Here is a 15958-nt window from a genome sequence, read left to right on the forward strand (position 1 = left end):
AATATTGAACAAAATTCTAGCCAACCGGATACAGCAGTATATCAAAAAGATTATTCATCATGACCAAGTGGGGTTTATCCCAGGCATGCAAGGTTGGTTTAATATACGTAAATCAATTAATGTGATCCACCACATCAACAAAAGCAAGACCAAAAACCACATGGTCATATCAATAGATGCAGAGAAAGCCTTTGACAAAATACAACATCCCTTTATGATCAAAACACTACAAAAAAATGGGAATAGATGGAAAATTCCTGAAGATAGTGGAGTCTATCTATAGCAAACCTACAGCCAACATCATACTCAATGGTGAAAAACTGGAAGCATTTCCCCTCAGATCAGGTACTAGACAGGGTTGCCCACTATCACCATTACTATTCAACAGAGTGTTGGAAGTTCTTGCCATAGCAATCAGGCAGGAGCAAGGAATTAAAGGCATACAGATTGGAAGAGAAGAAGTCAAACTCTCCTTATTTGCAGATTTCTAGGTTTTGAGATACTTAGCTTGTGGTCACAGGAAGTTAAAACAGTCAGCAGGGGGAGGGAATGGGATACGGAGTTCTGGTGCTAGGAATTGTGTGGAGCTGTACCCCTCCTATCCTATGGTTTTTGTCAGTGTTTCCTTTTTATAAATAAAAAATATATTTAAAAAAAAAACAGACAGCAGCCAGCTACTTACTTTCATGGCGCCATGGGCTGCCCAGGAGGTGAGATAAGCCTGGACTGCAGGCTGAGCCCAGTGGGCTGTGGAGAGCCTGTGTGTTAATGTAGCAGGGGTCATCGAAGAGATCCACGTGACCTGCGTGCTCTGTTAGTGACGGGTCCCACAGGGGCTGCTCCCCTCTCTCATATGCATCACCTGCAGTGATGAGTTATGATCAGTGTGTTATTTATTTATTTTTGCTTTGATAACAAGAAATAAAATCAGCTTTGAGAAACAGAATGGAGAGAAGAAGTGAAAAACCAGCCCCCCCCGCCCCCCGCGCCATCCATTTGGATCCAATGCTGGCTGTTAGATAGAAAAACATGAGAAGGGGGGCCAGGTGGTGGCGCACCTGGTTAAGTGCACATGTTACAATGCACAAGGACCTGGGTTCGAGCCCTCAATTCCAACGTTCAGGGGGACGACTTTACAAATGGTGAAGCAGTGCTGCAGGTGTCTGTTTCTCTTCCTCTCTATCTCCTCCTTCCCTCTCAATTTCTGATTGTCTCTATCAAATAAAGATAATAATTTAAAAAAGAAAGTAAAACATGAGAAGCAACTGCTTACCGTCCCAGGGGCCTCCCTGGCCTGCAGATGTCTCATTGCCATAAGCAGATGGGAAGCAGCACCAGAAAAGCCAATGGAAAAGCTTCCAGGGGAAGAAAAAGGCCCACAGCCCAGCAACACTGCTTCAAGCTGCAGCCAGGAGCCCAGTGAGTGCTCAAAGTGCCACATGAAACTCGAATATCCATTACTCAAAACACCTTTCCAAATATATATATATATATATATATATATATATATATATATATATATAATTTACTATGTCACTGATTGAGGATATGAATGTGCAGCTAATGTTTAGAGTTAGCTATGTCTAGAGTTCTGCTTCATCACACTTAGCCTTACACCAATGGCTGATATTTATTCTGCCATCTACTGGAAAAAATTCACACCTCAGGCCATTTCCTCTGGCTTCGGCCCCTCCATCCTATGCTACACGTTTCACCAAAGTGGTCTTTTAATAGTGAAAATCCAAACACAATTCTCAGGGGCTTAACAAACCTTCAATGGTTTCCCTTTCCTTGTCAAATAATAATGCTCAAACCGCTCAACAAAATGGCGGCTCTGTCCCTACTCCAGTCTTCACTTTCCTGCAGCCGTCCTGGCATTGGCCTCACAGCACACATTCTCCTCTGGAAGCCCATCTTCTCTTCCCTCTTCTTCTTTTTTTTTTTTTTTATTAAAGAAAGGATTAATTAACAAAACCATAGGGTAGGAGGGGTACAACTCCACACAATTCCCACCGCCCAATCTCCATATCCCACCCCCTCCCCCGATAGCTTTCCCATTCTCTATCCCTCTGGGAGCATGGACCCAGGGTCATTGAGGGTTGCAGAAGGTAGAAGGTCTGGCTTCTGTAATTGCTTCCTCGCTGAACATGGGCGTGTCTTCCCTCTTCTTTAGGAGCCAGATTAAACATCTTTCTTTCAAGATGGCCTCCCCTGACCTCCATGGACTAGGCTAAGTCTCTTTTCTTGCCTGGCAGTTTGAATGGCACCTCTGAAACCTGGCTCACAGTACAACTTCAACAGCTCCTGAATGACTGGATCTTAATGCCATATTTCACTACCTGGAGTTATGAAGTACCTTTTACCATTTAAATGGTTCCACCTCATATGTGCCAGCATAGAATGAGTTTGCTTTTATGTTTAAGCAAGTGCATGTATAGTCTGGGCCGATAAGTGCCATAAGACTACTAAGACGTCACATCTGAAGTGGTACCATGGACCATTCCATTGTTGTGCTGTGAAACAGTGTAAATCCTCCTGTTTCAATCATGAAGTCCTTCAGTGTGATCCCAACAGGACCAACCTATCTTGAATCGCACATCATGGTCAAGAGTACTATATATATATATATATATATATATATATATATATATATATATATATATATATTGTACAAAGAATGGAAACCTAAGAGAATTCCAAAGCATGTGATCAGTTAGAAGACCATAGTCCTACTACCTGCTCCTCCTCCACTTCTTACCTGTTAACCATTACACATTGTCTTGTCCCATGTCACACTCCAGAGATGTGACACTCTGAAGAAAAGTATAATTTCTGCAGAAGGAGGGTGCCCTGCACACTTGTTGGAGGTTGTAACATAAGAGCTTCTGTTTACTTGGTTACGTGGCAATAAAAATGATACCACCTAGTTTAGGCTAAATTTACTTTCATAAACTGACAAGAAGCTAAAAGGTTCTTGCAAAGAAATCAAGGAATAGAGACCACTTTTAAAAGCTTAGTTGTAGCTCCTTCTTAGCTACTGTGAGTTTATTATTTAAACAAAAAGTATTTAATCAGATCAGCCTTTTCATCTTCAAAGTTAAAACTGTTGTGATTTAACATATGTGTTTTACATGTCTTCCTCATTAGTAAAGGCACTGCTGAATCTTGAGTTATTATCTAATGATAATTCAGTCATTATTATTAGAACTGTCTGATGTTTAATCTTTTTTATGTTTTATAATGCATACATGTTAGTATGTGTTCACCTAATTTACATTTCATTCAGTTATCTTGTATTTAGAAGTATCTACCTGCCTCTCCAGAGCCCTGCCCCACTAGGGAAAGAGAGAGACAGGCTGGGAGTATGGATCAACCTGCCAACATCCCACGTCCAGTGGAGAAGCAATTATAGAAGCCAGACCTTCCACCTCCTGCACCCCATAATGACCCTGGGTCCATACTCCCAGAGGGATAGAGAATAGAAAAGCTATCAGGGGAGGCGATGGGATACAGAGTTATGGTGGTGGGAATTGTGCGGAATTGTACCCCTCTTATCCTACGGTCTTGTCAATATTACCATTTCTTAAATTAAAAAAAAAAGTATCTGCCCATAAAATTTTGCTTAAGTGAAAAATAATCAGTAGTGTAAGAGGCCTGCTTCTATATTATATGAACCCAGATTCAGACTCCTGGAATACCTCTTATAATTCTGTGGCCTGTGGGAAGCTCCATTTTTCACATCTGTAAAATGATGGTGCCTAGACAAAAACCCAGTTGTTTTGTAAAGATTAAATAAAGAAAGGCTGGGGAGGTAGTGAGCAAAATGTCTGCCTCAGAGTTGGCATCCAGTAAGTGGTTCCCATCATACTCAGATGTTTAATAGCTGATTTGGGATCTTTGTGTCCGATGCCAATATTTTGCTGCCCCATCCACTCTGTCCATCTTTTTCCTTGCTCCCATTTATCCTTTAAAACTTTGCTCTAAATTCACCTTTTTGTTGTTGTTGTTGTTGTTGTTGTTGCCTCCATGGTTATCACTGGGCTCAGTGCCTGCACTACGAATCCACTGCTCCTGTGGCCATTTTCTCAATTTTTTGGATAGGACAGAGAGAAACTGAGAGGGACGAGGGAGATAGAAAGAAAGTCACACCTGCATACCAGCTTCACCACTTGTGAAGTGACCCCCTCCCACCCCGCAGGTGGGGAGACTAGGGTTCCTTGAGTGGGTCCTACTGCTTAGTACTATGTGTGCTTAACCCGGTGCACCACCACTCAGCCCCCTAAATTCTCCTTCTTCAGGGAGCCTTACTCTGAGTCCTTTTCTCTCCCAGATTGGGTGAAATGCCACTTCATAATACACTCTCAGTGTCTGTTTGCTTTCTCTGCCTTCCCCTTGAGACTGAAAATTCCTGAGTCCTTAAGGAGAGACTGAAAGCCATGTATCTGTGTATCTCCTGCATCTTCAATGCCTGGGATAAAGCATGTATGCAAAAGAAAAATGTTTGTGGCAATGCACAAGGAATAGCATAAGGATACCGGTTCGAGCCCCCGACTCCCTACCTGCAGGGGAGTCGCTTCACAAGTGGTGAAGCAGGTCTGCAGGTGTCTGTCTTTCTCTCCCCCGTCTATCTTCCCCTCCTCTCTCCATTTCTCCCTGTCCTATCCAACAACACCGACAATAATAATAACTAAAAAAAAAAAAAGAAGAAGAAGAAGAAGAAAAATGTTTGTGAATGGAATGACCCCATGACTGGATATCAACCCTGTTTTCTTATAAAGCAAAGTGGGCCCCATCACATTCTCTAGGTCTGAGCCTACCTTCGGTAGAGGGTGCTGACCTCTTGTTTGCCACTCACAAGCATTGACAGGAGTTGACCAAGTCAAGTTCACCCTCCAAAGTAATACATAAAAAATTCCCATTACTTGAAAATGACCATCCCTTTTATTTATTTTTCTTAAATGTGTCACTATATTTAAGTCAGCAGTGCTGTTCTAAACTTAAAAAAAGAAAGAACATTTCAACCTGTACCCAAATTTTAAATTATTTTAGGATAAAGTGTGCAGCTGGTGAGGACTGAGATACGCATGCCAGCCATGACACATTCCAAACGTTCCTCATGCTGTGTTATTCTGAAAGCTATTCCAACCTGCCCAAGAGAAGGCTGGTGGCAGAAAATGAATACAGTACAGTGTATATACTGTAAGGACTGAAATTTTTAAATGCAAACTCATAACATTTGTGGGAATTTGACTTATTATTTTTAATATTACTTATTAAAAGTATCAACATTTCCATTTCAACCTGAAGGTCGAGGAAACATTATTATATGTTGATAATTATTTTTCCGTAAGAAAATTTATTATTAAAGATAGGATTATTTTATATGCCTGAAAATAAATATAATTAACTCCTTCAACTACTTTAAGCCTATAGCAATATTTATAGTATAATGGAATTCAAGATTTGAGTCAGTATTTGAATAAACAAATGTCTTGGAAGGAAAAAGCCAAACCTTACTGAAAATATTTATATAGGTGTCTCTCAACTGCTTCTGTATGAATCTGTGGGAAAAACAGTAAAATCTGTCTATTTGCTCTTCTGGCAACTGCTGTGAATTTATTCACTGGTCAAGAATTTCAGATTACTTTTTGTACCTGTGCCTAGGAAGACACAGCAGGACCCAAGATATAAACATACGTCTTTTTGTGTGTGTGTGTGGGGGGGGGGGGGGTTGCCTGTGGCCAAAAAGACACTCAACCAAGAAAATCCTCCTAGTCAAAACCAGCGAGACCTTATTTGTCTTGTCTGTGGAACATGATTCATTGTCAATCTCTTTGTGGTTTTAGTGACTGTGGTCTGGGAAGGTGGTTTGCTAGCATCTGATTCCCACTAAAACTTAGAACTTGTGTTTCTAAGGAAACAATGATTTTTTTTTTCCCAGACAGCAAACACTATCTATCACCTCTCCAATATTCTGAAAAGTTCCCAGTTATGAACTGTTTACTTGGAACCCTTAAGAGAAGACAGGGTTTGGGAAGTGGTGCAGTAGTTAGAGCACTGGTATTAAAAAGCATAAGGAAGACACTTCTTTGTCCCAGACTTCCCCAAAGTGAGATCTCAGATCACTTAGGATTCTGGTACTATACTTACTTCCTCTCTGCTTGCTTCTTTGTGCTTGGATAATTCCCATTCCTGTCTCATGTCTTGATCTGGCTGTCACATTTAAAAAAAAAAAAATTTATTTATTCCCTCCTTTTGTTGTCCTGGGTGTTTTATTGTTGTAGTTATTATTGTTGTTATTGATGTCATCATTGTTGGATAGGACAGAAAGAAATGGAAAGAGGGGAAGACAGAGAGGGGGAGAGAAAGACAGACACCTGCAGACCTGCTTCACTGCCTGTGAAGCGACTCCCCTGCAGGTGGGGAGCCAGGGGCTCGACCCAGGATCCTTATGCCGGTCCTTGTGCTTTGCGCCATGTGCGCTTAACCCGCTGAGCTACCACCCAACTCCCAAAAAGAGGAGTTTTCTACATATGGCACAAATGGCACCTTAAGTCTACGCTCTTTTGCATGTCTCAAATTCCCTTTTGTTGCCCTTGTTGTTTTATTGTTGTAATTATTGTTGTTATTGATATTGTTGTTGTTGGATAGGACAAAGAAATGGAGAGAGGAGGGGAAGAAAAAGAGGGGGAGAGAAAGATAGATACCTGCAGACCTGCTTCGCCGCTTGTGAAGCGACTTCCTGCAGGTGGGAAGTGGAGGAGCTCAAACCGGGATCCTCATGCCAGTCTTTGTGCGCTTAACCTGCTGTGCTTCTGCCCGATTCCCTAGTTGTCACATTCTTAAGGAGGTCCCTCTAACTCCCAGATTAAGGCAGATGTCTGCCTTATCTGTTCTCATGATATACAGGAATGTGAAACATTTACCATCTTTTTAAGCATTTAATTAGGATGTAGCTTCCAGGCTAAACTGCAAACAGTATGAGTGTGAGCTTTCTCCTTCACCCAATTTGGCCAAGAAAAGTTTTAAAGGATTTATTTCTGAGAAGGGGCAGGCCCAGAGGAACCAGAGCAGCACTCTGGTGCATGTGATTCCCAAGGTCGAACTTGGGGACCTCAAGTTTTGAAGTTCAGTGCTTCAGCCACTGTGCCACCACTAAGGAATGTTCAATTCTGTAGTTCTAGAGGGACAGCAGGAACGAGAGAGAAAAAAACACGAAATCACCACTCCATCATTCATGGAGTCCCAACCCTGAATGGTATATACCTTCCACGAGGTGCCCGGGATCAGATGGGTCTCGTGTATGGAAGGGATGAGTTCCACTGCTACGCCACCTCCTGGGCCCATCTGGGATGGCACAAAATTAAAATGATGCTCATATTTAAAATTGTTTCACTTTGTTTTAATTATAAGAATTGTAAGAACTAGTCTGAAATGTTTAATAACTCTGAAGAATGACATGAAATCCTAATTCCTAGTAAAAGGAACCACGGGGGTGAGAGATAGCTTATCTGGTAGAGTACACACTTTCCCCATGCATAAGGATGTGGGTTCGACTCTCAACGCCACATCAGAGCACCATGGACAGTACCAGAGGGGCACTCCAGGAACAGCAGAGCAGTGCTGCAGTATTTTCTTCTCTTTCTGTCTCTGTCTCTCTCTAACTGAAATTAAAAGGAAAGAAAGGTTGGCCAGAAGCAGTGGAATCACACATGCATGAGGCAGACACACACACACACACACACACACACACCAAAGCAAAGCAAAACAAAAAAAAAAGCATGCAAAAAGGTAGCATAGCTTTTGGGGTATCTTTTGGGGGTATCTTTTTGTATTTTGGTTTCAATGCTCCAGGTCAATATATTTTTTTTCAGATAGAAAGAGAAAGACAGAAACAGACAGATAGAAAGAGAGAAGGAAACACACTGTAGCACTGAGGCTTCCCCAGTATTCAAACCCGAAGGTGCATAACAATGCAGACACCCTCCAGGCAAGCTATCTGGCTGGCCTCAGAGACAAGACTTTAAAGAATCGTATTTTAAATACTACCTTAATTCACTACTCATTATCTTTGCAAAATGGGAAAAATTGGTCAACAAAGCTTAATCTGAAAACCTAGTTTACCAGAGAGGGCACGTGTCTTGCCAAGTGCATGGTGCAAGACTGAGCTCTTGCAAGACCACAGCACCCACAGAAGCTCCACTGCTATGATGTCTTGTCCCTTCCTCCCACTCTTCTATCGTAATGAAAAACTTGGCCCAGAAAAGGGGAGATTACATATGTGCAAGGTCATGGTTCCACATACAGAAACAAAGAAGAGATCATACAGGGGCCAGGTGGTGGTACACCCTGCAGAGTGCACATTACAGTGTGCTAGGACCTAGGTTCAAGCTCCCAGTCCCCACCTGCAGGGAGAAAGCTTCACGAGTGGTAAAACAGTGCTGCAGGTGTCTCTCTTCATTTGTTTCTTCCTTTCTATCCATCTCTCCTTCCCTCCTGATTTCTGTCTCTATCCATAAAAATGAATAAAATAGAAAAAAAAAAAGAAATAATGCAGGTAATAGACCACATTTGTATAACTTCATAAAAATTATGACAGTGACTACCAAACTCCCACAAATTCATTCTGAGCCTCTTAAGTGTTGTCTTCCAACTCTTTCCTCTACTATTTATATGACTTCAGTAAAGACTTCAAGGATGTTCTGTATCTCTTCTCAAGTTGCAAAGTGTTCCTGCCCAAAGAAATGAGTAACTTTCAACAGTCCACAAAAGTAAAATTACCAACTGCACCCTAAGTTGTTTTTACATAAGTGTATCTCCAGTCTGATACCTTTTATGTGTGTGGCAGAAAAGCTATACTCCAAGCAGGAAGATAGCTTACTAGGCAGGGTGTCTGCCTTGCTATGTAGAGTCTGGGCTTAAGTCCCTGCACCACAAGAGAGTGCTGGGGTGTCTTATCAGTCTCTACAAGAAATATAAAGAATGAAGAAGTCATACCAGAAGCAGAGAAAGCATGTGTGTCCAAGGCCCTGGCAAGGGAATAATAAAGGAGGAGGAGGAGTGGGAGGGAGAGAAAGAGGAGGAGAAAAGGGGGGGAAAGTCTTGGTAGCAGTATATATACACAATGGAACACTACTCAGCTATTAAAATGGTAAATTCACCTTCTTCACCCCATCTTGGATGGTGTTTGAAAATAGCATGTTAAGTGAGATAAGTCAGAAACACAAGGATGAATATGGGATGATCTCATTCACAGACAGAAGTTGAAAAACAAGATCAGAAGGGAAAACCCAAAGCAGAACTTGAACTGGAGCTGGTGTATTGCACCAAAGTAAAGACTTTAGGGTGGGTGGGTGGGGGTTCAGGTCCTGGAACAGGATGGCAGAGGAGGACCTAGTGGGGGTTGGATTTTTATGCGGAAAATTGGGTAATGTTATGCACGTACAAACTATTGTATTTTACTGTCCACTGTAAACCATTAATCCCCCAATAAAGAAATTATAAAAGAAGTGGAAGAAGGAGGAGGAGGAGGAGAGGAGGTAGTGGTAGTGGTAGTAGTAGTAGAAGTAGTAGTAGTGGTGGTAGTGGTAGTAGTTAGTGGTAGTAGTTAGTGGTAGTGGTAGTAGTTAGTGGTAATGGTAGTAGTTAGTGATAGTGGTAATAGTTAGTGGTAGTAGTTAGTGATAGTGGTAATAGTGGTAGTGGTAGTAGTTAGTGATAGTGGTAGTAGTTAGTGGTAGTGGTAGTAGTTAGTGATAGTGGCAATAGTTAGTGGTAGTAGTTAGTGGTAGTGGTAGTAGTTAGTGACAGTGGTAATAGTGGTAGTGGTAGTAGTTAGTGACAGTGGTAATAGTGGTAGTGGTAGTAGTTAGTAGTAGTGCTAGTAGTTAGTGATAGTGGTAGTGGTAGTGGTGGTAGTTAGTAGTAGTAGTAGTGGTGGTAGTTAGTGGTAGTGGTAGTAGTGGTAGTGGTAATAGTGGTAGTGGTAGTAGTTAGTGGTAGTGGTAGTAGTTAGTGACAGTGGTAATAGTTAGTGGAAGTGGTAATAGTGGTAGTGGTAGTAGTTAGTGGTAGTGGTAGTAGTTAGTAGTAGTGGTAGTAGTTAGTGTTAGTGGCAGTAGTTAGTGGTAGTGGTAGTAGTTAGTGGTAGTAGCAGCAGCAGCAGCAGCTGTGCCTCATGTCAATTATTAGGTACAGTCAGGAGACACTCAATGCCCTGGCCAATGTGGGGTGACTGGTCCCCTAACTGGGACTCTCACCTTTCAGATTCTTTTTTGCTCCCACTGTCATGTAGAGGTAAAGGTTTTATTTTCATCCTTATGGATCTGACAAGCATCAATTTCCCCCTTCACTTACTGGCTGATCACTGAAGGGAATGCCCTTAGTTAGGTCTTAGGCAAAGAGAGCACCTTTCTAGCAAGAATGCTTTCTTTTTTTTTTTTAAGAGTCAATAGTGAGAGACCCTACAAGGTAGAGAGCCTTTGGCAGAACATGCTGGAGCAAGGGAGGGCCATGAGGCTTCCCAGGAATGCACCTGTGGCCTCCACCAGGGCCATTCAGAAACCAGGAAGCGTGTATCTGCAGCTCTCACTGTGTGTTCAGTGACAACTCCAGGCCTTTGTGTGAAGAACTGCAGAACAAAGGCCACACAGAATCATGTGGCCTTCAAGTAGCAAGACAAGTGGCTGGTTGATTAGGAGACTGATGGTACCTACCTGATGCCCTGCTTTGTTCTAGACAGTTCTCATACACAGTGCTGCACTTGGAGTTTCCGGGCTGCGTAAATGACAAAGTGTGAAATATTTAACAACATAGTATACATTCATAAAGTTTCAACCAAAGTGGACAAAGCATGAACAGTACTCAAGCAGACCAGGAAGACTACTTACCTTTGGATACAGGGAATGTCTGACAGGTAAACAAAGAAAAGGCATTTGAAATCGGGCACCCAGGGCAGGGAGCTGGGATTCCACAAAGGAGTGTGGTTAGGATAGAGACTGACAGCCTGTGAGGTCTGAAACTTGAATGTGAGGTCTGAAACTTGAACTTGAAAAGCTACAGTACAGGATTCAGGCCAAGTCTCAGCCAGAAAATGTGAGTTCCATCACAAGTGTATAAATACTTGGCCAGTGACAAAGCTCTATCTAAGTGTGAATTGGTGGATACTCTGCTGAGGTTTGCACCAGACTCACTTGTCATCTTTGAACATTTTGTGCTGTCAATGGGCTTCAGTTATTATCTCTACACAAAGCTCCCTTCAGTACCAGAATGGAGTCCATTGACGCCTTAGCTTTCGAAAGATTCATCTGAGAGCATCACGCCGGAGGGTCTGGAGACAAGTGAAGGACCAGAATTCAGCTACAATAAGAATGCAAAAAGTTTGTACATTCAAAATATATTTTCATGAGACAGTCCTAAGTTTTGAAGACAAAGAAGATATGGGCAGAGAGTAGGAGAGTCAATGAGCTGGGTCCTTTGCTTGTCAGATGAATGTAACATGTTGTTTTTTTTTAAAGATGCAACTGGGGTAAGGAGATAACTCATCCAGCAAAGTACACAATTTACAAGGTGGAAGGCCCTGGGTCTGAGCCCCCAACATCACATAGGAGCACCATGCATGGAACAGTGGGAGGCTCCATGAATGATAGAGCTGTGTTATGGTGGATTTTCTTTCTCTGTCTTTCTCCCTCTTCATCCCTTTCTGTCTGAAGTTAAAAAGAAGGAGAAGGAGAAGAAAAGAAGAAGGAGGAGAAGGAGAAAAGAAGTCCACTAGGAGTGGTGGAATCTCACAGGCAGGAGGTCTGGTGGTCAATTAAAAAAGATGGGAGTCGGGCGCTAGCGCAGTGGGTTAAGCGCATGTGGCGCTAAGCGCAAGGGCCGGCATAAGGATCCCAGTTCCAGCCTCCGGCTCCCCACCTGCAGGGGAGTCACTTCACAAGTGGTGACGCAGGTCTGCAGGTGTCTATCTTTCTCTCCCCCTCTCTGTCTTCCCCTCCTCTCTCCATTTCTCTCTGTCCTATCCAACAACGATGACATCAATAACAACAACAGTAAAAAAAAAAAAAGATGTGACTTCCTCTGAACTACATTAAAGGTAAGATAGGGTGATGGATGATGCCAGGCTCCATAAGGTGCCAGAGAAAATATAGTGAATTATTCATTGTGGAATCCAGATGGCAAATATGAATACATAACATTCAGTTTTGTTGTATGTTTGAAAATATTCATAACACAATATTGGAAACATAAAAAAAATAAAGGAGAAAGAGGAAGGGAGAGGAAGCAGAAGACAAGAAAAAGATAACCAAAAGAAAAGCAGTGAGGGGCTGGGTGATGGTGTACCACTTAAGCACACAGAGGACAAAGTGCAAGGACCTGAGTAAGGATCCTTTTTTGACATTTTTTTTTTCCCCTCCAGGGTTACTGCTGCACTCAGTGCCTGCACCTTTTTGTTGCCCTTGTTGTTGTAGCCTTGTTGTGGTTATTATTATTGCCATTGTTGATGTTGTTTGTTGTTGGATAGGACAGAGAGAAATGGAGAGAGGAGGGGAAGACAGAGAGAGAGGGGGAGAGAAAGAGACACCTGCAGACCTGCTTCACCACCTGTGAAGCGACTCCCCTGCAGGTGGGGAGCCGGGGGCTGGAACTGGAATCCTTACGCCGGTCCTTACGCTTTGTGCCACATGCGCTTAACCCACTGCGCCACTGCCCGACCCCCCCCCCCTTCTATCTCCCTCTCCCTGGGGCAGTGGATTCATAGTGCTGGCATTGGGCCCCAGTGATAACCCTGGAGGCTAAAAAAAAAAAAAGAAAGAAAGAAAGAAAATATTTTAGAAGCTCAAAGAAGAGATATAGAAAAACACAGAGAGTGATACACAAGCAAGAAAACTATGATATAGATTCAGAATATTAAATATACTTAGCAATTCACTGTTGACAGAAATAAATAAATAAATAAATAATTACTTGCAGAAGTACTTAATATAAAGTTGTCAAGAGTAACTTGTGTCTTAGAAGTGAGTGTGGGCATTCAATGCAGAGAGAAAGATAGTTCCTCCCTACAAAGTAGGGGAGTGGGTGGGTGGATGGGAGACAGGAAGGAGATGAGATAGTATTAATTGAATGGGGAAAGTCCAAGTTTATTTGCAGACAGAAAGCAAGAAGCAACAGAGAAACAGGGGTTGATGGACAGAACAAGGACCCCCCCACCCCCCCACACACACCCCCTGCCGGAGCTCAGCAGAGAAGATTAGCTTTGGAAATAGAAAACTCAGAGATTGGGGAAGGGCAAGTTGAGCTTGGCATGTTGGACCATGTTTGCTTTCCCAGTGAAATGACCTAGGAGCTCATCCCTGAGGCCAAGGTTGGGGGACTGGGAGTGAAACTGACCTAGTACAGACTCCCAACAATGATTTGATTCCCTCTCTAGCTAGCTCTGAACCGCAGATGGGTTGGTTCTCTGGCGATTAAAGATAGAATTCTCCTGCTATTTCCCGGCACAGTAAGAGCTTCCTTACCAAATAGCACAACTTTTCACAGCGTATGGGGCAGTAAGCCATTTGTTCTGTAGCTTGAACTTTGATTCGCACATCGGAAACACCACCGGTGGGTGGCTGCTTCCCTGGGATTTCATTGTAATATTCATGATCTTCTTTCTCTTCGGCAGCAGCATGACCATCAGCTGGCATGTCCTCACTGCAAGGGAAAAAAGAATCAAGAGGCTGGGCAGGAGTTCAAATGCTGTAGGGGATACAGAGCCATGCAAGGCATCCTGGACAGTTTTGCATTCATGTTTTAAGTTTATGGAGGATTAGGCTGGTGAAATAGCTCACTCAGATAGTGTACTGTGTGTCATGCACACCACCCACATTCAGTCCTGGTCCCTGGTCCTCACTGCAATGAAGGAAGGTTCAGTGCTGTGGGTTGTGCTCTCTCTCTCTCTCTTTCTCTCTCTCTTTCTCTCCCTACCTTCTAGCTCTTTTTTTTTCTTTTAAAGCTTTTTTTAGAAAAAAAATATTTATTATTGGATAGAGACAGAGAGAAATTGAGAGAAGAGGAAGAGACAGAAGGAGAGGGAGAGAGAGAGAGAGAGGGAGAGAGGGAGAGAGACATCTGCAGCCCTGCCTCATGACTCGTGAAGCTTTTCCCTTGCAGGTGGGGACCGTGGGCTTGAACCAGGGTCCTTGCACACTGTACTGTGTGCACTTAACCAAGGCGTACCACCGCCTGGTTAGCTTTCTATCTCTATTTTGAGAGAAGAAAATAGAAAAGAAAAGGAAAGAAAAGAGAATGAAAGAGAGAGAAAGGGAGAAAAAGAGGGGGGAAGAGGAAGGAAGGAATGGAGGGGGGAGGGAGGGAGGGGGAAAGAAAGAAGGAAGGAAGGAAGGAAGGAAGGAAGGAAGGAAGGAAGGAAGGAGAAAAATAAAATAAAGGATGTGCTTAGTGGTGCCAAACCTGTGAAAGGAAGCAATTAGATGACTGAGCTGTTCTGCTTCCATGGACAGTGACAATGACAATAGGCTAAGCCGACAGAAAGTTCCAAGGGTGATACTTTCATGTCTCCTTCCACTGACAGTGCCCTGAGGGGAAGGCATTTTGGTCAACAGGATCCTAAAATACAAAGTTTCCCTAAATCTCTCCAGAATGCTTTGACAGTGCCAATTTGGAAAAGTTCCCCTCAAAGAAAATTTAGATAATGTTATTTGGGTAGAGTTCCTGGCCCAGTTATTAAATTATATACACCAGAAATTATCAGAGCACTATGGCCAGCTGTCTTGTCAGCACAATGTGGAGGAGTACATGGGTACATAAAGAAATATTAGAAACATATGTGGCAAGTGGCTGGATTCATGTAAACATGTAATAGTTTTATAATTGAAATAGGGCAAAGTATAAATGGAATTGGAATTAGTCAAAGTGTCTTATGAGTAAAAAGGATGCATGAAGGGCTGGTTGGTGGTGCATCTGGTTAAGCACACATGTCACCAAGCACAAGGACACAGGTTCAAAGCTCTGGTCCCCACCTGTGGGGGAGTGGGGAGTTTCATGAGTGTTAAAGTGGTGCTGCAAGTGTCTCTCTTTCTCTCTCCTTTTCTTTCTTTTTTTTTTTTTTTCCTCCTCCAGGGTTATTGCTGGGCTCGGTGCCTGCACCATGAATCCACCACTCCTGGAGGCCATTTTTTTCCCCCTTTTGTTGCCCTTGTTGTAGCTTCGTTGTGGTTATTATTATTGCCCTTGTTGACGCAATTCGTTGTTGGATAGGACAGAGAGAAATGGAGAGAGGAGGGGAAGACAGAGAAGGGGAGAGAAAGATAGACACCTGCAGACCTGCTTCACCGCCTGTGAAGCGACTCCCCTGCAGGTGGGGAGCCGGGGGCTCGAACCGGGATCCCTACGCCGGTCCCTGCGCTTTGCGCCACATGCGCTTAACCCACTGCGCCACCACCCGACCCCCTCTCTCTCCTTTTCTATCTCCCCATTCCCTCGCAATTTCTCTCCGTCTGTACCCAATAAATAAATCAGAGATTAAAAGAAAGAAGAAATAAGGATACATTAAATGATTTTAAAGTGAATTGATTGCACTGACAACCCACAAGGTTTCTTAGTTTCATTCCTTACCTGTGAACGAAATGATAATGCTTCAATGTAGTTGTGATTCTTGGGAAAATTCATCATCTGTAACCCTTTGTCCTTTTCTACCCTAGACTAGCTGGTGAAGGGAGATATCCCCCCTGCACCCCCCCCAATGTTGATTGACACACACACACATTGACCAGTCAGGAGGGCAAATGCATTTAAAGGTACCCAAGGGTTCTGTTGCTGAGGCACAAATCGTGCAAGTCAGAGAAACCTTGCTGCATTCCCCACAGGGGGGCATCTGACTGTCCTGAAACCAGTTGGGTTTCATTGTGACATTGTACATCTTAAAGCCACCAAGATCTAAGGCCACATGATAATG

General features: G+C 43.0%; 1 protein-coding gene across 2 annotated transcripts in view; it reads right to left on the bottom strand.

The window, feature by feature from the left end:
* Window positions 1–15958, bottom strand: part of SHC4 (SHC adaptor protein 4) — a 151171-nt gene that overhangs the window by 21320 nt on the left and 113893 nt on the right. For both annotated transcript variants that reach the window (XM_060174627.1, XM_060174626.1), the window contains exons 8-9: window positions 13518–13695; window positions 10716–10776 (exon numbers count right to left, since the gene is read on the bottom strand). In XM_060174627.1, coding sequence (XP_060030610.1) covers window positions 10716–10776; window positions 13518–13695 — 239 coding nt within the window. The remainder of the gene's footprint in view (window positions 1–10715; window positions 10777–13517; window positions 13696–15958) is intronic.

Source organism: Erinaceus europaeus, chromosome 16 (genome assembly GCF_950295315.1).
Source record: "Erinaceus europaeus chromosome 16, mEriEur2.1, whole genome shotgun sequence".
Lineage (NCBI taxonomy): Eukaryota > Metazoa > Chordata > Mammalia > Eulipotyphla > Erinaceidae > Erinaceus > Erinaceus europaeus.